Genomic DNA, 24,241 nt, shown 5'->3' with positions numbered 1-24,241 from the left:
CTATGAGTAGTCCCAGTTCTTTGCTGCTCTCTGGGTCTTACCTCTCAGTCTTGCACATGCCTAGACCAGTAGGAGGATTCAAGCTAGCCAGAATCTAGAGAGAGGAATTAGAAAGGCTCTAGATAGACAATGTGTCTTTAGTCATCAGCAAATAAGGGTCATTTCATCTCACTAACCATGTCTAGTGGTAACATGTGTTGAGGCTATTCCCAGGTTCACCTGCTGAAGATCATTTACACTACTACCTAAAGTGCTACCAAGGAGCCAAAGTAATTGTGAAGATGAAACAATCCTTTGTTTTAAGGTGGCTGTGCTGTCATTATGCTAATCACTGGGCACAACTCCTCAAGGGAAGTATTTACAAGTGATGAACACTCTCTTCTCTGCTGGGAAATCATGCCAGAGGTTGGCAACATTTTTGGCCAGAGTACCAAAAACACCCTGACCTATGCCTCAATTTGGCATGCTGGAGGCAGACAGTGGGGGAGCCACGAGGGACCTGATCCTTGTTAATGACGGTGGCTGCGCATGTGCCTCCAGGAGAATGGTGGGAGACAGCCCTCCAATCTACCCTCCGCAGCCTTCAGTGCAGACTGAAAACCCCCCAGACCGAACTCCCTCCACTCTTTTCCCCACTCCCATTCTGAAGACAGCACCAGGAGCAGGGCTGAGCTGTGTCAGCCCAGCCCTGCTCCTGGCATGCACAGACACAAGTTACTGAAGGTGCTCTGTTTTGGAGCATCTTCATCTGAACTCTAATTCAATTAAGGTTCAGATTGTTGTGGGATCAGGCCCTTTTACAGTGCTCTGCAGCTGTGCACTTGTGTTTGGTCATGGCTGTAGAGTGCATTCAGGGGCTAGATCAGGCAAAAATGGTCACTTCTGTGAGCACCCACCCATGGGATGTATTAATACCTATACCTTTTTGTTCTAGGAACAATGAGGAGCTGTATGAGCCTGTAAGTACTTTTAGGCACATTTATGTTTTGATCTGGCTTCATTAGATGTTGGGGCTGGGAAAACCTGAGAGAAGTTGTCGAGAAGTGGCAGTTTCAGTCCCTCTCATGTGATATTTGAGGCAGATATAATTCGGCAAGGTGCCAAACCAATGTTAGAACAGGGTGGGAAGTCTTCAGAGCTGGTTGTGCAGAGTGACTAGGGGACGTCAGTTGCTTGGGGCTTTGTTTTCAAAGGCACTGAGCACCCCAGATGTCAGTTCTTAGTCTGGCCTTCAGCTTCTCTGTACTTCACTTACCCTAGCAGTAAGATATGGGTAATGTCTATTCTATGTACATGTTAAGAAGCTTAAGGTCTACTGCTGGGTAAATCAGGTTCCCAATATTGGTTGAAGATGAAGGTGTTATCAGATCCTGAGGCAAGGCCATTCTTTAGATTCCTTTTTAGACTTTCTGCATGAGAACGTTATAGTGGTATAAACTAAAGGGTAAAATTTAACCATTATGATTATACTGATCTATCCACTTTGTTAGACATGTATATTCCAGTTATAAAGGTGCCTTTTCTGGCTTGAAAGATGTTTAGACCAAACCAGAAGAAAGCTGGTCTTATTCCAGAATAAGTATAACTGAACCAAAAAGTGACTCCTATTCCAGAATAAGTGCCCAAGGAGGAGTTTTGATGCTGTAATCGTATCAATTAAACTCTTATCAAGACAGTTAGAGTAATGTAATTGACAAAACTTTCCAGGATTGACAAGCCCTTCCAAGCTATTGTTTTTCTGTGGGAACTGCATGTCTAAACTTAATTTGTCCCCACTGATACTACCACCAGCTGAAATATCTGTGAAGTGTTTTGAGATCTTTTTGGCAACTGTAGCTTTACAGACGATTATATGCATGGTTGACAGGTTAGTTCCACGTATTTTGTATGAGAGTCAGAGAAGTGGGTGTTTTATAAAGTGGAAAATGACTACAATGATGAAAGTGGGAAAACAGTCTTCTTAGTAAGGATGCACTATTTCTTTCCTCCCTCTTTTCCATTAGTTATGCTATATATCAGCTTCTTCAAAAACTTCTTTGCAAGGTAGGTGTTATCAAGCCATTGATCTCCTATGCACATAGAAGCAAAAAGATAAAACAAACAGCTCAAATTATACCAGAATGCTTGTTTGCTGTTATTGTTATTGCGAGGAACACTTACTAGGCAATACCATTCTGGGAGTATTAAATAAAAAAAAAGAAAGATGACTTAAGTGGTTGTTACAGTAACTTCTATAGCAGGACAACAGACTTGCCTAATCTGTGTGCAGTGCAAGTGATCCTAATCACTTTTAGTTAGCTTATGTATATGGGCTCATCCCCATTTGTTTGTTAATGCTTGGAAAACAGAAGAGAATTTATTTTGCATCCATATTCTTAGAGCAGGCATTCAGCTTTTTTTCTTTTGTTTCTTACTGCAAAAGCATAATTCTTGTCTCTTTTTTTTTTTTTTTTTTGAATGATCCCCTGAGAACTGATTTTTTGGGTCAGACAGTTGAGTGCAGGTTAAGTAAAAAAAGCATTTAAACTGAAAGATATTTATGAGAAAAATCTCTTCCAAGCAGTTAATACCAAAGCAATTATTGTACAATAAATCTAAAACCAGATAGAAGCAATAGGGAAGCAGTTCTTCCCATCTAATGAGTCATGAACTCAGCTTCAGTGTTTAAGGCCAGAGTGGATCACTCACCCTCCAGCCCCAGCTCTACTGCATTACCCCATTGGTATTACATCTGTGTTAAGTAGAGTGCAATGGAGAACCAGGCCTTAACCATCTCTGATATTTTATTAAACATTTATCATATCATGTTGACAGCTGGTTAAACTGGACTGTTTTGGCCTTTATTACTCCATGTGTATAGTTATTTTCAGTTCCCAGTAAAATACCCAATCCTTGGTGACAGAAATACAGCACCCTTGGTTCTTCCTTGAGTTCACATTCTTTTCTTCTTGCCTATTTCAGCACTTCCCCATCCACTTCTCATTTAATAGAGCCAAGTGGTTTTTTCCCTCCTTCAGTCTGGAAGGGTACTTTTCTCCATCTCTATTTCACCCTTGGTTTCTACCCATAGCTCCTCTCCTGCACTATTCTCTTTCCATGTTGGACAATGGAAGTTGATGGTATCAGGAAATGAAATGGACAAGTATTACAAGTAGCATTTATTGACTGCAGACTCAAGTATGATTCTTTCAAGCAGGGATCTGGACTGGAGTAGTGGTCTTGAAAATCTCTAGATTTGGGACAGTCTTAGAGTAGAATCCACTTATTTTAGCCTTTCAGCCACAATAAGGAGATTCCACTTGACACCTGAAGAGGCACTCAAATAGCTCAAACTATTTGGCTCACTTAGTAAGCAGTACAGCTCTGCCATTGACAAGAGTCTCAAAGAGCTAACTCACAGCTGTCCCTGCACTGATATAGGAGACGGCATACCCTGCGCTCCATTTCAAAGAGGTGCAGCCTGGAGTTCGTTTCCTATTTGATCGTGCCCTCATTCTGTATCCGTGGGGCCTGGCTGAGCACTGCTGGTTTTGCATTAATGCTGCTCCTAGGCCTCCTTCTGAGGCATCGCATTGTAGCTGTAGTTGCTCTGCTGAGCTGTACTACCTCAAGACTGGTGCCTTGAGTTTCTTTATCCTTTCAAATGCCTACTCCTGGGCTTCTGTCCAGTCCCATGCTGCCTTGTGTGTTAACTTTCTCAAAGTCTTACATGCCTGATGAGCGTGCACAGAATCTGGAAAGGGAGTTAGCTCTGCCTATAAATCTCTGGACTCCCTTCGCATCTTGTGGTCTGGGCGTTTCCTTAATGGCCCTCAGTTTCTCAGCTTCATCTTGTCTGAGTTCGACTCAACAATCTGCTCTGGGCACCTGCCTAGGGGCTGTGGCAGCTTAGCGTCAGGGTCTTGGAGAGCCTGTTCTTCACGTCCTTCATCTCCCACAAGCAGGATGTCATCTGCTACAAGCCTGATTCCTGACGGTCTCTAGCGCCGGACTCAGCTGGCGCTGCAACACCTCTGGGCGGACCAGTGCCCGTGGGGATTCATTCCTACCCGGCACCTGCCACAGCGCCTTGCAGGGGCTGCCCTGTGCCTTGAGGCCTCACCCCGCTGGATAGGGCAGAGCCCGTTTTTTACATCCCAGCCATGCCTTAACCTCGCCTGCTCTGCATGGGGATGGGGCGGGGAAGTCCAGGCACAGTGGCGCCGTGTAGGGGTGCACCCCGCCACCCGCGCTCGCCGCAAGGCACCGGTCGGGCCGGCCGCGGGGGGCGGAGCCGAGGGCTGGCGAGGCGGGGCCGTGTCCGGCTGCTAGAGCCCGGCGGGCCGCGGCCGGGCGGGGCGGGCCACGTCCTGTCCTGCCCCGCCCCCGGGAGGCGGCCGCGGTGACGTGCGGCGCCACCCCCGCCCGCAGCGCCGAGCCGCGCCGCGCTGCGCCGCGCAGCACGGGCCGGGCCGGGCCGGGTCGGGCGGCAGAGCCGCGATGGCCGCGGGCGGAGCAGCGCGCGGGGATGCGGCCGCCGCAGGGCGTCCAGCGCCGCGCTGAGCCCGGGCCGCCGCCGCCGCCCGGTAAGTGCCGCCTGCGCCCCGGGCCCGCCGCGGCCTGCTCCTGTGCCTGCCTCTCCCCGGCGCCGGGCCGGGGAGCGGGGCGGCGCTCGCTGGGTGCCGCAGCCGGGCCGCGCCGGGTCCCGCTCCGCCAGGCCGCGGCGGAGGCGGAGGGGCGGGCGGCACCGCGGCTGCTCGGAGCAGGACCCTGCCCAGCGGCTTTGTTGTGCGGGGGGAGGCGGCGGCGCGGCGGGGAGACGGGTCCTGCCGTGCGTGTGGGAGGCGCGGAGCCGCCTGCAGGGACCGGGAAAACCTCCCGGCGCCGACCTCGTTTCCGAGGTCCGGACTCCTGTGCGTGGGAGCAGGTGGATGATCCCTTGTTCTTGCCTGCGTAGATGGGGGACGAAGAGGGCGACGCGTAGCGAACGTGTCTGGTAGCTGGACCAAGTGGGTTGAGTGCAAAGAAGAGCTGTGCCTTAGGGAGTCCTTCGCGCGATCTCCAGGTAGGTCCCCACAGCGGTGGGTGCCCTGTGGCAGAACAGTGCGGCAGCCTGATCCCGGCCCTGAGCAGGAACCTGGAAACCCTGCTTCTGAATTGCCGAAGGTCACACAGCAAGCCAGTGGCAATGCCAGCAAGTCACTTAAATTCATCCTTGCCTCAGTCCCTCTGTTTATAAATTTCCTTGCTTTTTGGCAGCTAGTTGATGGCTGTGCTCTGCTTTGAGGCTGCAGAGCGCTGTGTCAGTGCCAAGGGTCAGACCCTGAACCCTGTTACTTGTCTGCTCTGGTGTCACACGCAGGGCTCAGAACGGGGGTCTGAGCTGGAGCTACGAGGGTTTCTAAGGCAGGTAGCTCATCCCTTTGAGCGCTGGTTCCCTCAGCCCTGTGGGAGTAAGCAGTGCTCAATTGCTTGCTCTTCAGAGCAAACATTAAAACTTCTGTCTGAAGAGGGTTCTGATGGAACAATCCATATTTTAACAGCAAGAGAATGGGCTTTTTAGTGGGGAAAGTACTGTTTTATAAAAGGGAAATGAAGTGGGGTTTCTTTCCTTTTTTTACTTGAATGTGGAAAGAGGAGGGTGAATGGGATGCAGAGTGTTTGACTAAGGCAGGGTGAATTTGGTTTGGGCCCATTATTGCTGAGATTGAGACAGGTTTGGCTCGGGGCCATCCCTGCTTTTGGGGACTGCAATTCCTCTGTGAAATGTCAAGTAGTTGAAGTAATCTTCACCCATCTGGGGTTTTGTTCGTTTCGGTTCATAACTGCTGTTTTCCCAGGCTCAAACATGCCGCCTGGCTTGCACTGTTCTTCCCGGTTGGCATGACTCAGTGCCGACCTCAATTCGCTTTGCTGCAGGTTAGTGGAGGCAGAGTGCTTGCGATGCTGCAGTGCACAGAGCAAAGGGATCCTGTGATTCTGTTTTAGCTTCTCATCTGCTGCAAAGGCTGGCTTTCCCTCTTAGCAATGTTACAATGGATGCCTTCATCTTCCCACACCCCTGAAACATTTTTGAGCAAGTAAAGACACAGATGCTAGAATATTGTGTGGTGCCCTCACCAGCCCATCTGGACTTTCTGGTGATGCCAAGGTTGGGCGTGGCTGAGTAATAGGATGAGGACAAATTAGCCACTGACTGAAGGTATGTCTGCCAAGTGACTCACAAATGTCGCAATGCCCTGGTAACGTTGGTGGACTTTACTACAGAATCCTCCTGCCATGGAACCCATGCAGCTCCACTGGGCAAAGGAGTGTGAGGCTAAGGGAGGCTGCCCTTCCCTTGTGAGCTGCCTGCCCTGCACCAGAGAGGGCCCCATGTGCCACAGTGAGTGAGGATGAAGGAGGATCATTGTGCAAACCCTGCATCTCTCCCTTTCCTTGTGCCATGGCTGAGGAGCTTTTTTTCCAGTCACTAAGGTGATGTAGTGGCCAAAAAGCAGATCTATGCCCTCAGTGGTCTGGGTGAAATTCCTATCCTCTTGGTGCAGGCTTCCCAGCTCTAGTACAGGTATTTTAATTGCAGTTTGAAAGATCTGGGAGCCCTGTAGCTAACTTGTCTTGTCCAGGGGACATCCTTAAATATACTGAGCTTGGCTGAAAGTATTCCATCCCATAATGGTTTGCTCTTGTAGTTAGGGGGGAAAGAGCTGGGAGGCAGGAGACCTCTGCTTTAGTTCCTGCTTCACTCAGCTGAATGGTTATTTGTCCATGCTCATTGCAGTTGGCCTGTCTTAGCAAACTGGGAAGCTGAGTCGAGATGTGGTGGGGGAGAGGGAGGTCCATCTTGAGATGCTGTGACCAAGACTTCTAACAGTCTTGAGCACTCATCAGACCTCGTATGAGATGGGGAGTGCACTTGGCACTCCTAAATACCAGGCCCAGGATGCCTTCCATTGGGCTCTCTCAATCAGTGGTCATTGTGCAGGGAGGGTGGTTGCCTTGACTCTTCCCGTGCCTCAGTTTTTCCAAGTGTACTCTGGAGGTAGTGGTCTTGGACAGAGCTGTTATCTTGGGGTCATTGATGTAATTAGGTGTCATCAGTAAAGTATCTCCCCAGCTCTATATCACTTATTTTGAGTGGGCAGGATAGGAGGAATGTGTCTCCCCTAATAGTAATACTTAAACTGTTATGTCTTCAAAGCATTGTGGATTGATGGATGTGGTATGGCCTGTCAAGAAATTGTATCTCATACAGATTACATTTCTTGAGACCCTAGGGAGTCATGGAAAATGCTGATCGCTTTACAATTAAGACTGGGTTTGAAATAATCTTTGGCTGAGATATCAGATGATTGACTATGTCCCCATAAGTAGATGGGGCTTAACATGGAGCTAAGCTTTAGCCTGGGCACAGTGTACTTGGAGAGAGCCAGGTTTCTGCAAGAATTGGAAGGGCTCATGAACTGCTGAGCTGAAATAAGGGAGGGCCTTAGCTTCAGCTCTGTGGAGTCTGAGGGGGCTTCTGAAAGACTAGCATAGAAAAAGTGTCCTAAAAAGAAGCCGATCATTTCACTCCTGATTATATTGCATCTTGGAGGCCTGCCTGCTGGGCCTCTGCTACTGATATGCCTTTCCCATCCTTTTCCCATCCTTTTCACCCCCCTTAAACACTGTACCTCACTCCTCCTACCCCTTCCCTATCCCCTTGCACACCCCCAGCTTAGTTTAGTCTTCTTTGTACTATTGCAAATTCTGAACCATGCCCCTGAATTTGATGGAAATACATGAGTGTGGAGCTGAGGAGGGTTGGCCTGGAGTTCAGTGGCTTTCCAGAGAGCTGGGCTTCTGTTTGCCAGCCAGTCTGCTTGCTCACCCCCTGCTTAGAAGGACACTGCTGATATGGTGAAAACCTGGAACTAGCCTTCATGTCCTTGAGATCTGCTGTTAGCTTGTGGCTTTTTAGGCCTGTTTCCTTACGTTTACCTTGTCTCATTTGCAGTGTGACGCCCATGCAAAGGAGAGTACAGGTTGTACAGGGGAAACAGTAAAAGAGATTTAGTAATTTTATTATAGTGGTGGCTCATGGTCCAGTCACAAGTGGAACATTGTCATGTTAGGGGCTCTACTCAAGAACATGGCAAAAGCCAGACCTGCCAGAAGCATTAACCAGGCAAATAGAGATGCCAAGATGAAGTAGCTTTCCCAAAGACTAGCGAAAGAACATGTAGCAGAGCCAGAAATGGAATGAAACTCAATTTAAGTGCTGTAAACATGAGACCTTCAACTCCACAACGTGAAGAGAGAACTGCCCAAGCCTTTTGGATCTAGTAATCTGAGATATTACAGAAGAACAGAAAGGAAGGATTTTCTGTCCAAGGTTTAGAGATGACTGTGTTAATTTAAAGTTAGTATGTGATACAGTCTGGCTGTTTTCTGTCTTTCTTCCTGCTGCCAGGCTAATGTTTTGGAGTATTATTTTTGATTTGTCAAACTTATACATCAGCTTGGCACCTACCAGAGCTCCCAAGCAAACCAAACTTCTTGTTAGTATGACTTGCCCTGTTGCTACTTATTGCCTGGCCTTTGAGGGAGGCCCTGATATTAGGGTTCTCTATTGTACATAACTGACCCTGTCGAGCAGGGTTGGGCAATTATTTGGGCTGGAGGGCCACTTCAGGAGTTCAGTGATCTGTTGTGGGGGGAGGAAGGGGGTGCTGACTTGGAATGGTGGTGTGCGGGAGCAGTGGAGAGGAATTGATCCTGTCCAGCCCTGGGCCCATCCACCCTGCACCTACCACCAGGGGTGTCGGTTAGGGCAGATGGGGTCTCCATGGAGACTGGCCCGGGACCCATGCGGCAGGGCCAGACATAGGCATGGGTGAACTGGGTGCCTGCTTGGGGCCTAGACAGAAAGGGGGCCCATAATTATAATAATAATCATTATTTTCACCATTTATCTCTGGCTAAGGGGGGGCCAATATTGAAGTTCACCTGAGGTCTCCAGGAGTCTAGGTACGGTACTGCCATGTGGGCAGGGCATGCTCAGCCAAGTGGAAGGGATGGGGCCATGGGTGGGCAAAGAGTGGGACGGGTGGGGCTGGGATTGTGGGGTGGTGACAGTGTGGGCCAGGGTGCAGGGCAGAGCTGCAATCCATTCCCTACGTGTCCCTGCTCACGGAGCTGGCACTGGTCCCATGGGTGGGGGCATGTGGGGAGTGGATCGTGGCTCTGCCTTGGGTCCTGGGCCTGCACTGTCGCTGCTTCATGATCCCAGCCCCACCTGCCTGTCCTGTTCCTGGACACCACTCCCCACCTGCCTACGGCCCCATCCCTTCCACCTGGCCAAGTGCTCCCTGCCCGTGCGGGTCCCAGGCCGGTCTCCTTGGAGACCCCATCTGCCCACCTGCTCTATCCACCTCCCCTGATCGTGTGTGTGGGGTGGGCAGGCCGGAGTGCCTGGACAGTGGGGCTGGGTGTGACAGTGGTGGAGACATTGGTGGTGGCAGCTGGGAATATTATGTAGAGCCAGAATGGTTTGAGCTGAGACCCAACCCCTGCACATACCCTGAGTATTTAAGCAGTTGAGGTCTGATTGTGCAGAAAAATTAATCTTTATGAGGCTCTGTAAGATCCAAGGTTGGCAGAAGACTGGGAAGCTGTTAACAAGCTGCACTGTCTAGTCTGTTATCTCTGGATGCTGTGTTTGGGCTCATAGGTCAGTGGGGCTCCGTAGACTGCATTCTATTTTTAGGTTTACTATCTCCTGTTTTGTGTTGAACTTACACAGTGGTAGTATTTGTGTTTAGTCTCAAGTTGTAAAACAGAAGGCATGATTTAAAGGGGAAAACTTTGGTGAGGGAGTAAGACTTTTGAACCCATTTTCAGAAATTGGGAGTTTGGGACTTTCTGAAAATTAGGCTGTCTGGCTCAGTGTTAGCATCCAGAATCACTAATCTTTTCTGAAAATTGTGGCTATCGTATGTCCTATCAGTGTGGTGATGGTTGGTTGGGTTTTTTTTTTGGAAAATCCGAGTACTGGAATGAGTGGAGAAATGGTCTCTGATAGCCAACTGAAGGCAGCCCTTTCCCAGTGACGGAGACTTGGAGTTAATATTGAAGTGTGTCCTTCCCCGTCCTACTTTGAAACCCGAGTTGCTACAGGTTACATTGAGAGTGCATTGTCTTACTGCAGCAGGGCTCTGTCTAGGTGTCTAGCATGCAGCTGTCTGGTGTAGTCCCATAGGTCAGAGCTAGTTCTCCCAGCAATATGGTTCTCATGCCGATCCAAGTGTCAGGGGAAAGGAATGCTGATAAATGAAACGGCTGCCATTTCCAGTTCCTGTTTCTATGGAAACAAGACATCAGAAGAGCACAAATGTAATAAGTGCTCTAAAATAATTGCCTGCTCTCAGAGTACATGGCCTTTTTCAGCTCCATCTATTGAGATAGCCACCAGAAGCAGCCAGCTCTTGACGGCAGGTTGCTGCACCGAGGGCATCAGTTGTGGGATGCTGTAGTTTCACTCGCACTGATCTGTCTCCCAGTTTCTCGTTCTTGTGACAGCAGTGGCGCAAATCCAGCAGATGGCGAGCACTAGGAACAGGTAGTTAGTACGTGAACTGCTGTATCCCGTGATCCTTTGAGTGTGGCAAATGGTGCACCAGGAACTGACCCCTTCCAACACTGCTGCTGCCACTGAAGCTGGGTTGGTGTCATGAAAGGATGGGAAGTTGCTCGTGCAGGTGTGGCCCTTCTGACACAACTTATGCCCCGTCTGCTAGATTTCAGGGGTGGTTGTTGGCTAAATGTTGAAATGGATATTTCTTCATGTAATAGCTACATTCTTTTGCATGATAGAAGCTCTTGTTGTCTCTAGAAATGTGCATCAAATTCATCTCCATTCCACTGGTTGTAGAATTATCCCCAGGATGAATTTGGCCCCACATACTTGGTAGTATGGTGGTACTTTCCCTTCAGCCCTATCCTACCACAAAGTCTGTGCACATGCAGTGTTCATTGAGGTTATCTCTGTGATTGCATATAATTGCCTAGAATTCCTTGCAGAAGCAAGATTTGTTTTCTTCTCCTCTGGCTCTTTATTTACAGCTCTTGAGAAATCCAGCCTTATCTTGCAGTGCTTAATGCTGTTCTCCAGTAGAAGAGTGTTGTCTGGTTGGTAATGTGACCTGATGCTGGACTGAAACCACAAAGCAAGTGTATTCACGCTATAAATTTCACAACATCCTTTGCACATTAAAGTTCATGCCCAAGGATCACCTCATGACGTAGGCTACTTTACTTACAGCCATTTCACAAGAACGAAACTTCTTGGACTGTTAAGGAAGATCGTGCAGGTAGTCTCCCTCGTGAACTCATCTTCAGCTGATCAGACTTTTTTTTTTAATTGATTAAAGGGATAGACGTGAAAGTTTCCAAACAGATATGCTTATGTGTATTGACACAGACAAGGGCTGCCATATGAAGGTCCAGCATGTCCAGCCCTCGTGTTCAGATTTGCATTGGAGCTGTTCTCTAGCAAGAGTTTCCTCTGCCCTCTGTGTGTTCCATATTGAAAGGCTTGTCTGTCTCGACTACACAAAGAATCTAGGAAAAATAAAAGAGAAAAAGAAACAGAAAAAAAGAAGTCCAGAAAAAGAGTCAGGAAAACTGGCACCAGGTTAGAGAGCATAGGAATGGTCTGATGGTATCTAACTTCTGCTTGTGACCTGTTAGCAGCAGGGGTTCGGTGTCAGCTGTTTAGGGTGGGATTTCCCTCACGGGGTGGTGGGAGTTCAGAGCGTCTCTTTTTTTAAGACTGTTGAGAACTTGGCAATCATCTGATTTCATGTAAACTTGGTGTTTAATACTGTTTCCCTATATACATAAGACTAGTACCGTCAATGTTTGGAGTATGGGCAGCTCAAATCTGAGGGAGGGGTGGGATAAATGCCCCAGAGAGGTGATAGGACAAGAAGGAGGGTTCCTGCCAGGGGAGGAGATGCTCATTTTACAGTCTGGTCTGTTGCTTTTGTCTTAAACTCCTAAAGTCCACTTGTTTGTAGGGTTGTAGTTGGGAGATGAGTTTTCTGATTGCTTGCCTGAGGGCAGATAAGACCATAAATCTTGTTGTGTGGCAAGAAGGCCCAACTATCTTCCCCTGTCCATGTCCTGCAGTTCTGTGGGCAGGGGCCTGCAGGGAGTGGATCGCGGCTCTGCCCTGGGCCTCGGCCCTGTGCTGTTGCCACCCTGTGATCCTGGAGTCTCCGTGGAGACTGGCTGGCACCTGCATGGGCAGGGTGCACAGCCAAGCAAATAGGATGGGGCCACTTGGGAGCTTTGGTGAGCTGTTGTGTGGGGGGAAGGTGCTGACCTGACTCTCAACAGCTCACTAAAACTTCCTATATGAGTGGCAGGCCCAAATAATGGTCCACCCCAAGTTAGTGCATGTTTATTGTACAAAATGCCATAGTGAGGAGGGCCATCTCCACCAGGGCTGATGCTGGTGACCTAGTGACTAAATGCCTGATTCAGAAGGTATGGGCACTGTCACTAATGGATTTGGCAGTGTTTAAATGTAAATGTAGAGGCTCTGGCTTCTGCAAAGATGTTGCCTCTCCTGTTTCTCCCTTGCTTACTGCCTGCATAAAGAGGTTCAGCTGACTCTGGTTTTGTGTTGCCAAAATGGGCCAATTCTTTATTATTTCATAGATTTCATAGACATTAGGGCTTGAAGGGACATTGGAAGATCATTGAGTCCAGCCCCCTGCCCAAAGGACAGGAAGTCAGCTGGGGTCATAGGATCCCAGCAAGATAAGCATTCGATTTACTCTTGAAGGTGTTCAGTGTAGGTGCTTGAACCACCTCTGATGGCAGGCTGTTCCAGACCTTGGGGGCTCGGACAGTAAAGAAATTCTTCCTTATGTCCAGCCTGAAACGATCTTGTAGTAGTTTATGACCATTCGACCTAGTCGTCATCCCTTGGGGCGCTCTGGTGAGCAAACGTTCCCCCAGATACTGGTGGTCACCCCTGATAAACTTATAGGTGGCCATCAGATCACCCCTGAGCCTGCACTTTTCCAGGCTAAAGAGCCTCATAGATCTCAGCCTGTCATTGTAAGGTCTGTTTTCCTGACCTGATCATGTGCGTGGCTCCTCTCTGCACTCTCTCAAGCTTCTCCACATCCTTTTTGAATTGTGGGGCCCAAAACTGGATGCAGTAGTCCAGCTGCGGCCTCACCAAAGCCGAGTACAAGGGGAGAATGATGTACCAGGATTTGCTTGAGAAGCATCTATGGATGCAAGCCAGCGTTTTGATTGCTTTACTAACCGCAGCATTGCATTGCAGGCTCACATTCATCTTGTGGTCAATGATGAGCCCCAAGTCTTTCTTCCGTAGTGCTAACCAGTGTAGCACTGCCGAGCCTATAAGGATGCTTCAGGTTTTTCCTCCCAAGGTGGAGAACCTTGCATTTTACAGTGTTAAACACCATCAGGTTCTCGTCCGCCCATTTGCTGAGCCTGTTCAGGTTAGCCTGGATCACCCGCCTGTCTTCAGATGTGGATGCTTTGCCCCAAAGTTTGGTGTCATCGGCAAACTTGGCCAGTCCGCTTCTGACTCCAATGTCCACGTCATTAATGAAGATGTTGAACAATATGGGTCCAAGGACAGAGCCTTGGGGGACCCTGCTGGTCACAGGGCACCACGATGATTGACTTCGATCAATTACTACCCTCTGGGTCCGACCACGGAGCCAATTTCCCAGCCAGTGGATCATGGTAGACCCAAGGCCACAACTGGCCAGTTTCGCCAAGAGGTGATCGAAGGCTTTTTTGAAGTCAAGATATATGACATCAATCTCTTCTCCCTTGTCCAGGTGATAGGTCACCTGGTCGTAGAAGGAAATGAGATTGGTCAAGCAAGACCTACCTGCAACAAACCTGTGCTGGCTATCCCTCAGGATGTTGTCATCAGCCAGTCCATTAAGGATGGCCTCTTTAATAAACTTTTCTAAGATCTTCCCTGGGATGGAAGTCAGGCTGATGGGCCTATAGTTTGCTGGATCCACTTTCCTCCCTTTCTTGAAGATAGGCACTGCATCGGCCTTCTTCCAGTCTTCAGGCACTACACCAGAGTGCCAGGAGTTATTAAGTTTCTTCATGGAGGCAAAGCCCCACAATAGTGTAAATAGTGCTTAATGTTTAGTGACTCAAATTCTTGAGTGTGAGAACTCTGATGCTCCTTGCCCTGAGAGCATTCCTCTTTGAGCCAGTTTGTGTGCCTTTTAGCTTCCAGACCCAAAAATGAAGTCTGTGCAGACCCATGAGTGACCCACAGCATCTGCTTTAGTAAACCTACTCTCAACTCCAGTCACTGCCTTTTGAGTGTCTTGTAGTTTATGCTCTGCTACCATCCTTGCCAGCATCTGGGAGGACCTGTCTAATCCTCAGGCATCATTCCCCATCATGTCCCATTCCTCTAATATACAATTAAAATCTCCAACCAGTATTAGGGGCAGTGCTCCTGGTAGGAGCGTTGTCAATTCCTCTAGGAGGGCACAGTTTCATGGCACTTTGTGAAGTTGCACATGGTTTGATAACAGTTTTGATAGCAAGTTAGAGGCTGGTTTGAGGACACACAGTGCCAACCCAAGCACTGAGGTGTGACCACTCTCCAGAGATACCTTGCTAGCCTACCTTCGAGTGCAAACATACCCAGGACTCCCAACTGCATGTCATAGGGAATGAGGTGCATATGGATATAGATTGCTGTGTTTACAGATGTGTGTTGTCTGGCATTTACTATTGGACCTGCGGGTAACTACTTGATCTATGTCTACCCTTTCTCATTGCATCCTCTCCTGGACCCTCTAGAGGCTTCCCAGTAGCCCTGTTTGAGAGATGCTTTTGCAATGCAATTAGTTCTGGCGGTAAACACTGTACTGAGCACAGTGCAGCACTACAGACAGCCTTGCACCATGTAACAGACATGGTGATTCATTAACTTAAAGTTTCTGTGCCCATCAATCTGTCTATTTTTTCTTTGATGCCTCAAATTCTCATTTTGAGGTTTAAGGTAAGGAATGATATTATGATAGTTTCATTTCTGGAAACCTATCTCTTTGATTAAGGGCATTTTTGTCTTGTGATGAGGAAAGTAATTATGCTTGGGTCATTCTGTGGCAACTGATCAGGCTTATTGAAATCGATAAAAGGAAATAGCATGTTCTCGTGAGAGGTACAAAGAAAATACTGTAGCTCTGGCTAGACTATAAAAAAGGGCCTGCAGGATTTACATCTAGTCTTGTTGGTTAAATAAAGGCAGTTACATCTCTTGGTTCTAGGTGTAAGATGATCTTTACCTGCATAGGTTAACAAGGAAATGATACACTCTTTCCCTCTCTCCTTGCAGCCGCACCCTGCTTGGCTGCATGTGCTAGAATAGGGGTTGGCAATATTTATTGGCAAAGTGCCAAAAACACCTGCAACTTTGACTTGTAAGATGTTGGTGTGCCAGGGGTGGACAATGGGGGAGCTGTGAGGGGCCTGATCCTTGTTGTGGCAGTGCAGACCTGGCTCGTTCTCTGCCATCCAAGCAAAATGCCTTCACATGCCACACAGGCACCTGTGCCAGGGGCTGCTTACTCTAGTGCTAGAATGAATTTTTTGCTTTCAAGAACTGGTCATTGCTCTGAACAAAATACTGGGCTTGGGCTCTTGGTTTGGGTCCTGGGCGTAATTAGCTATCCTGCCTCAGGCCAAACTCATATTCTGAAGTAAGAATCTGGAGCCATGTTGTTTTAGTGACCTGCAGGAACCCCTTTACGCTGAACATTTCGCTGCCTTCAGAGCTTCCAGATATGGATGTGAGGGAAGGAACTGCCCTTTTCTTACTCCTGCCCCATGTTCTACCCTAGAACATGGAGGTAGTTGGAGATCTCTGTACAGCTTGTTCCCTTGATCTGCTGTTCAATTCTTCTCTCTTCCTGTTGCCTTTGCTACTTCTGTCCCTTTATAACAGTGAGGTGAGCACTTAGGAAGGCAGCTGCTTGAGCAAGTCAAAGTGACTGTACCAGAGGGAGGTTGAGGAGGTGGACATAAAAGTGCTTGTTGTTCCTGCCACTTGTAGCACTCCTAAGCTGTGTTTGCACAAGAGTCGTCGGAATCATTTTTTGGGTAAATGCCAAGTTCTTAGGGGGTATTATGTCGAAATGTCATACCTGTTGCTTGAGAAATGCAGGTAGGGGGTGGGGAAGAGATGAAAAGGTCCTTTGTTTTGCCCTGGAGGTTTCATTGGGGTCTGAGGCTTCAGGTAAAGGTGAAGAAGTGCCTAGGCAAACTAATTTAGAGAGGAGATTTCTGCCTTGCCCCAAGATGTGACACCAGTCCAGAGTAATACAATAGGAGACCTGTTCCCCATGCCTCTATCTTGGAGCACAGTTCCTCAGGCTTTGTTGTGCCTGCAGCCGTTCTGGTTGCCTTGGGGTAACACTGCAGGGCTTCAAAACTGATGTTGTTCTGAAGAAAGGTTATTCTTTTTCCTAAAACCTCAGTGTCTGTGATATCCCAGTGCAGCACTTATCCTAAGAAAAGCCTCACAGGAAGCACAGAAGTTCACAACTATGCAAGGTACATAGTAACAGTAGTCTGTTTCCTGCTTGACAGTAAATGGGACAGTGTTGTTATCCACAGCTGCCAACACTCTGTTGTTTTATAGGTTTAGGTGGTCCAGCTGATCACTGTAACTGGCAGTAGGAGCCAGCTTTCTAGCATATATGCAAATAATTGATTTAGTACTGTATTGTCTGTGAACTTTATTTTGAGCAAAGTCTCATCCTTGCTTTGGACCTTTGTACACTTGGGCAGTAGTAACCGGCAACACACTTATAAGATGGGAAACTCCCTTCTTGTGAGCACAGAGGCAGAACGGGATCTTGGAGTCATCATTGACTCCAAGGTGAACACGGGCCGACAATGCGAGGTCACGGTCGGCAGGGCTAACCGGATCTTATCGTGCATCCACAGGTGCATCTCAAGTAGGGCCAAGGAGGTGATCCTTCCCCTCTATGTGACACTGGTCAGGCAACAGCTGGAGTACTGTGTCCAGTTCTGGGCGCCCCACTTCAAGAGGGATGTGAACAACATTGAGAGGGTCCAGAGGAGGGCCACCTGCATGATCCGGGGACAGCAGGGCAGACCCTACAATGAGAGGCTACGGGACCTGAACCTGTTCAGCCTTCACAAGAGAACGCTGAGGGGGGACCTTGTGACCATCTATAAACTCACTAGGGGGGACCAGAAGGGTTTGGGGGAGACCTTGTTTCCCCTAGCGCCCCCTGGGATAACAAGGAATAACGGCCACAAGTTGCTGGAGAGTAGGTTCAGATTAGACATCCGTAGGAACTACACAGTCAGGGCAGCTAGGATTTGGAACCAACTTCGAAAGGGAAGTGGTGCTGGCTCCTACCCTGGGGGTCTTTAAGAAGCAACTCGATGCCTACCTGGCTGGGGTCACTTGAGCCCAGTTTTCCTCCTGCCCAGGCAGGGCGTCGGACTTGAAGATCTGCAAGGTCCCTTCTGACCCTACTTCTATGATTCTACATCTAGTTTGTTTTCATGTCTTTTGGGGGGACCATTATAACACACACAAATTCATTTTTTTGCAAATACTCAGGATTACATGGCATTGAATGAGCTCTAAACATAATTAAAGAGCATCCTGATAAAGCTACCTGAAATCCAGTCAGTAGGTACAATCTTATACTTGTTTCCTTGCAGTGGCAATAAAGTTGACTGCTTCTGTATTATGGAAGAAAACATGAGATGTGTTTGTGTGTGAGAAATCTGAAGTTAGGGAAGGGTTGTTGCTGTTGTGACCTTGGTAATGCCAATATCTAATAAAGCCTGACCCCATTATAAAAGTAACTTAAAATAGACTGTACTCTGTTCAGCTTGACTTTGTCACAAACTGCATCATCTGAGAGCAAGATGATTGCACCCAGCTTCTTATTCAGCAACTCTTGGACTGCTGAGCTGAATGGCATGCATTAGTTTTCCTATAACTTATTTTCTTTCCCCAACTTACACTACCAGTCAAGGGGTAAAGAATTGTAACAGGGACAGTGATGTGGACAAATTCTGCCTGCATTAGAGACCCTTTAGGATCAGGAAGCATGAAAAGGAAATTGAAGATTCGGAACCTGAAGAGCTCCAGTCCCGTTCCTAGGGAATGTGCTAGGTGATAAATGAGGCTAGGTCATTGTTTTGGTATCTTTGTTCTCCTAGGGCCAAATTCAGTGGTGGTGAAAGCAATCCCAACTTTCTAGGACTTCTTTGAGAGTTGGATTGGCTTCTGCCAGGGCTGGCTGTTTGCTTTGTTGGCTTCTACAGCTGCTTACCAAGAGGGTTAGAGATTCCCCTCCCAACCCCCTAAGGAAATTGCCTAACATAGTGGTCATAGTAAGGGGGAAGACTGGGTTGAAGAGGGAAGGGGGAGAGAATCTTTCAAGATGAGCTAAAGGAATAAGAAACAATCCAGTAGCTCTGCCTTTTTTCCCCACAGGCTTTACTTTGGATCTCTGCATCTCTGTACTTGGCCTTTTCTGTAATGGTTAAACAAAACTCCATTTAATGCAACACAAAGGTTGTGAAATCAAATGCTCAAAAGCCTTGACATTCCAGAAGTTAGATGCAAACTTGAAATCTAACCAGCTTCAAAATAGCAGGTGACAAGTATTCATGTGCTGCCTCATGCTGGTTTTTGTGGAATTATTACATTCCTGTTGTATAAAAACTAGCTTTCTTCCTTACCCTGTTGCTGTGAGATGCATGCAAACAGGAAATGGAGAAAACCGCTAGATAGGAGTAGCTAAATAAACAAACATTTTCTTTCATTTGCAACTTGTAGGGCTTTCTTGATATGGGGGGCAAAGCATTTGAACAGAAGTAAGTGTGCTTTCAAGTTGCTGTTGTCTTATTTAAGGCTTTTTTCCCAATGGTGATTCATAGATTTCATAGATATTAGGGCTGGAAGGGACCTTGGAAGATGGAGTCCAGCCCCCTGCCCCAGGGGCAGGAAGTCAGCTGGAGTCACAGGATCCCAGCAAGATAAACCTCCAAATGACTCTTAAAGGAATCCAGATTCAGTCTAACTTGCACAGTGTTTTGCTCTTCTTAAGAAATGTAACCCTTCACCTGGTGTCAGCTGGATATTAACTTGTAGCAAAAGCATGTCCTGCACACCTAGGATTTATGGTAGTATTTTAAGTATGCACTTGCTGCTTTACACTGCTATGTAATGTCTTGGTACTATGTAATGCCAGACTTAGAAAGGAGACCATTCTTTTAGTGTACCAGTCTGCTTACAGGTGCAATTTAGGTCACTTGGATGGTTTAGTACCTCCCAGCATTTGTCACGTGTTAATAGGTACTGAGAGGTTAGGATCTGGATTTTAGGAACATATTTGCAGGGTTGGAACAGCTGTTGCTGGGCATGGCTAAGACTGTTCCTGGCCTTTGGCCTTCTGAGCTTATTCTTTTTTTCCCCCTTTATTCTTATTTTTATTATTTCTATGCTGGGGGTAGGGTAAGAATGTAGATGTCGTTCTAATTGGCTTCAATAGGAGGAGAGGTAACTTAATGCTTCTGAAAACTGGTGTTTTGTAACTGTTGCCTTTTGTGTTAGTTCCAGAAATCCATTTTTTTTAGTTCGTTCTCCTAGCCCTCCCCAACCTACAATTACTGCCTTGTGATTTTTGCTACAAGGGAGATCCCGTTGAGGTGAGGCTGAAAAATCAGGCTTGTCATAAGGAACTAACACTTTGAATATCTACAGTGCACAGTAAAGTTCAATGCTGTTCCTTGCTGTGAGTCATTTAGAAGCTGTTTGTAAGTAGGAATTGAGAGGAAGAAAAATGTTTTTGATTATTTACCCTATGTACATAACACTCTTTAGTCTCACTATTTCCCTTTTACTTCCAGCTTTCTCTGGCTGTGTGAACAAGCCTCTAGAAGCATTTAAGGTCAGGATCAGGGCCATATATTGATTCAGCTACAGACTCATGAAGGCAGTGGTTAATTCTCTGCTATTCTCTCCATTATGGATGTGGTTCATTTGGTGACACAGCTCAATGAAACTTTCTGCTCTGAACATGTTCTGCTTACTGCCTGTTGATGCCAGGCCCCTGTCCTTGTAATTGCATTGGCACAGGCAGGATCTCAGGTACCTTCATTTGGGCTCTTTGTGCAGCAACCAGTTCAAGAGAGATGTGGACAACATTGAGAGGGTCCAGAGGAGGGCCACCCGCATGATCCAGGGACAGCAGGGCAGACCCTACAATGAGAGGCTACGGGACCTGAACCTGTTCAGCCTTCACAAGAGAAGGCTGAGGGGGGACCTTGTGACCATCTATAAACTCACTAGGGGGGGACCAGAAGGGTTTGGGGGAGACCTTGTTTCCCCCAGTGCCCCCCGGGATAACAAGGAATAACGGCCACAAGTTGTTGGAGAGTAGGTTTAGATTAGACATTTGTAAGAACTACTTCACAGTTAGGGCGGCTAGGATCTGGAACTGACTTCCAAGGGAAGTGGTGCTGGCTCCTACCCTGGGGGTCTTTATGAAGCAGCTTGATGCCTACCTGACTGGGGTCAGTTGAGCCCAGTTTTTCTCCTGCCCAAGCAGGGGGTCAGACTTGAAGATCTACAAGGTCCCTTCTGACCCTACTTCTATGATTCTATGCTGACTTGTAATGCATCTGGCTCTGCTCCTAACCTCTGTTTTTCCTTGCATCCCATCCAAGCTTATTAATGTTGTGGCTTAGCCACCTCAGACATTACCTGGATGTGGGGAACAGCCTCCTGTCTCTGTGAATCAGTTCTCCAAGCACCTTCTCTCTTCTCCTTCATGTCAGTGCTGGAAACAAGTACAGCTTATTTTGAAAAGTTTAGAGCAGTAGTTCTTAACCTTGTTGGGCTTAAGACACCGCTTGGAAAATGTCAGCTCTTAGTTTTCACTAGAGCAATTCTTCTGTTGCAGAGAACTCAGAAGGACCATAACAGGTCAGAATGTTTTTGATGCTATGGATTTATATTTGAAATCTCTGCATTTATTTTGTGAATTGTGTGTAGAGGTTTGCACATCTCAGGGTGATAATATTGTGTGGCACCCTTAAAAGGATCTTGTGACACCCTGGTTAAGAATAATTTCAAAATGCACATCTGTCCACCCCTCTAGCACTGATAGCCTAGTCTATATTACGGCTTTAGATTCACTGCTGTACTTTTGGATTTTTCTCTGCAGAGTCCTGGAAAGTAGTAACTCTCTCCTTCTGCTTGAAGAATGGTTGTGTTCAGGCAGTTTGGGCTCCTTCTCTGGAAGAACTACATTTTGCAGGTATGTTATATGGTGGATTTTCTATCAAGAGGGCAGAATAAATGGTGATGCAGTAGAAGGTGTGCAGTGCTATTCAGATCGTTATTTCAAGACCCATGTGTCTTCAGGAAACCTTTCTCTACAAGACGATGGCCTGCCCCTTAGTAAATGCATCTAGATCCTAGAGGGGGTGGTGCTTTCTTTATTCTCCCCTCCCCACATCATCTCTATCAATCCCTGTCACTTTCAAGATAGAGCCCATTGGATTGCCCACTTCTTCTTAGGGTGGGGAAACAATCTAGATGTGATCTGGCCATTGAAGGGTAAGCAGAGCAGTCTGCTCTTGTGCTGGCCCTTTCCATTTATCCCAGTGATGTTTTGGATTTTACACTTGTTTCCTGCCACGAAAGCACTGACCAGTGGGCTGCTCTTTCCACTAGAAATAATTGTGGGGGAGGGAAAAGCACTGGCATTCACTCTGCGACTGCACCCTCTCCCCTGCCTCTCGTGCCTTCTTGAGACTGGGGTGATCCCAATTTAGGAAATCATGGGGAGCAGTGGTTGCTTTGGTCCTCCCATTTCCAGGCGGGGCTGGAGCAGCCGGGCAAAATCCCTGCCTGCCCCTTGCACCAGGGGCTCTAGTGTGAGGAGCAGGCAGGGGGTTTGCAGCACTGCTCCTTTTGCCCATGGCAGAGCTCCCTGCCTGCTTCTCACACTGGAATCTCATTGGTCTTGCAGTTAAAACCAACACTTTACAGATCGGCACTAGGTTGCAAACACACACTTATCCTGATTGCTCTCTGCCAGTCCCATCACAGTGTGGTGGGGCTGGTTCCAGCATCTTGAATAAGGGGTCTAAGTAAAAGCAAATTTAGAATCCCCATCTCTTGTGTTCCCTCATTGCTGGGGTAAAAGAACCAATTTTAGGGGTAGAAAATAAGTCTGGGTGTGCAGTCTTGTATAGTGAGACTCCTGTTGAACGTGAGACACTGAGCTTATTTTTGGACAAGGTTCAAGAGGCAATAAGAGGGTTAATACAGTAGGCTGCCTTTTGGTGACCTCAATATTGTTACAGACCCTCCCCCTACCCCCAGCTTTCTTAGAGTGATGCATCTTGCAATGCTCCTCTCTCTCTCTGCCCTAGCCTCACAGAGCCAGTTCATCCTTGGTGTAAACCCATTCTGCTCTATGGAGTTACACCTGGGTTAAGTTTGAGCCACAGTTTGTCAAATGGTTATCGATTTCCAAAGCCCAGAAGGCCCTTTGCTCTGCAGGAAATAAGGCAAATAGCTGCATTTAACAGCTAAGTGAGCCAGCCACCACTGATCAGACCTGACCACATCCGGAAGGAAGGGCTTCAGTCAAAAGTCAGGCAGCCTTTATTTACCAAGGGGGAATCAGGAACCAAAAGTTAGCTGTATACATTGTCATCTATGGGATGCCAAGGACAGCAGAAGATATTGTTTTGCAGAGAGCTTTTTTTATCCTGAGTTTAGATTGGAATGCGTAGTTCAGATTTTCTGTTCCCAACCAACTGCTGGGGGCATGCCCAAATCCAGCTCAGTTTTTTCCCTTTCTAATAATAAAGCTTTAGAAGAAATAAGCAAGACCTTGTGTTTTGAGGCTCTGGACTAGGACTCAGGTACTGAGTTCACATCTGAGTCTGCCATAGACTTTTTATGTGGTCATAAGCAGGTCACTTAATTTGTTTGTCCATCTGAAAATTACTCATGTCATGGGGAAGGATTGGAAGGGATGCCTTGTGAAGAGAGCAGGAAGTAGCAGATCTACCCATAAGAGAGCCAGCCATTGCTGCCCTATTGAGTTTACTTGTTTGTTGAAAACTGAAGGTGTTGTAAGAGGAAGAAAAAACTAAAACTGTTAAGAATTTCAGGCAGGGAAGTACAAGGCACACCCAGGGAGAGGGAGCACCGATCATGGTTCAACTCCTGAGCATTAATCCTTTTAAACAGACATTGTGCAATAGTTTAGTATGAACTTTACTACCACAGAGATGTCAGTCCTTCTGGCTCAAGCTTGCAAACTTTCCTGAACAGGAATGGTCACTTTAAGAATACAGAAACTGCTTGCCAGTGCCAGAGATAATTTAACAGCTTGGTGACTTAGGGGTGGGTTTGGGCCACCCAAATGTCTCACACCTTCCATCCTGCAGTTTCCAACCATTTTAAAAGCCATTTGGGCCCCATTTTGCCCCAGGGAGGAGGTAGAATGCACAGCTCTTGTATAGCACTTTCCTGCTCTGTATCTTGAAACACAGGGCAGAGGAGGTCAGTGTTGTTATCCTGTTTTAAAAACACCACTCAGGTCACTGGGAGACTTAAGAACAGAAACCTGTTCTCAAGCATTTGAGGTTGTTGCTTATTGCTGTTGGGGAATATTTTGTGTGCTGGAGGTGTGGGATGCACTGGAGCAGAGCCTTACTGGAAGACATACAGCTGTGGAGTTGGCAGGGCTGAGAGTAGAACCTCTACAGTCCTAGTTCTTGGGCCTGCTGTACCCACTGCCCATACCCAAGCCTTGGCTGGCAGGATGAAGTATCACTCTGCTGTATCCCATCTCACCCCCTTTGGATACCTTGCATGCTGCTGTTCTCACTCCCTCAGTGGCCTCCTCTTGTCCCATTCTGAAATGTCTTTACTGGCTCCTATTCTCCTTCAGGGTTGAGGCTTGCACAACAGTTGCCTGTTCATCCCCACTTCATACTACACTGCACTTCTTAGTTTCTTTACTAAGTTTGCAACTTCCTCTGTCCTGCAGAACATGTTGCTTCTTAGATTTAGATACGTCTTGGTTAGAGGCATCATCCACAGTCCACTGAAGTCAGCGGGAGGATTCTGCTCACATTGAGGGCTCAGCCAGTGCATGTTGATGGG

At 47.5% G+C, this 24,241-nt stretch overlaps 1 protein-coding gene across 3 annotated transcripts in view; it reads left to right on the top strand.

The window, feature by feature from the left end:
- The first annotated feature begins 4,458 nt into the window (after positions 1 to 4,458).
- Positions 4,459 to 24,241, top strand: part of ABCA3 (ATP binding cassette subfamily A member 3) — a 75,434-nt gene continuing 55,651 nt past the window's right edge. For 2 of the 3 annotated variants that reach the window (XM_059716556.1, XM_059716555.1), the window contains exons 1-3: positions 4,461 to 4,565; positions 4,937 to 5,044; positions 21,276 to 21,368. In XM_059716556.1, coding sequence (XP_059572539.1) covers positions 21,315 to 21,368 — 54 coding nt within the window. In that variant the 5' untranslated portion in view covers positions 4,461 to 4,565; positions 4,937 to 5,044; positions 21,276 to 21,314. Of the gene's footprint in view, positions 4,566 to 4,936; positions 5,045 to 21,275; positions 21,369 to 24,241 lie in introns of all 3 variants that reach the window. The other variant, XM_059716557.1, reaches the window with a different exon arrangement.

This window comes from Alligator mississippiensis, chromosome 13, assembly GCF_030867095.1.
Source record: "Alligator mississippiensis isolate rAllMis1 chromosome 13, rAllMis1, whole genome shotgun sequence".
Classification (NCBI taxonomy): Eukaryota; Metazoa; Chordata; order Crocodylia; family Alligatoridae; genus Alligator; species Alligator mississippiensis.
The sequence above is the reverse complement of the archived record's forward strand: the minus strand, read 5'-3'. Positions and strand labels throughout refer to the sequence as shown.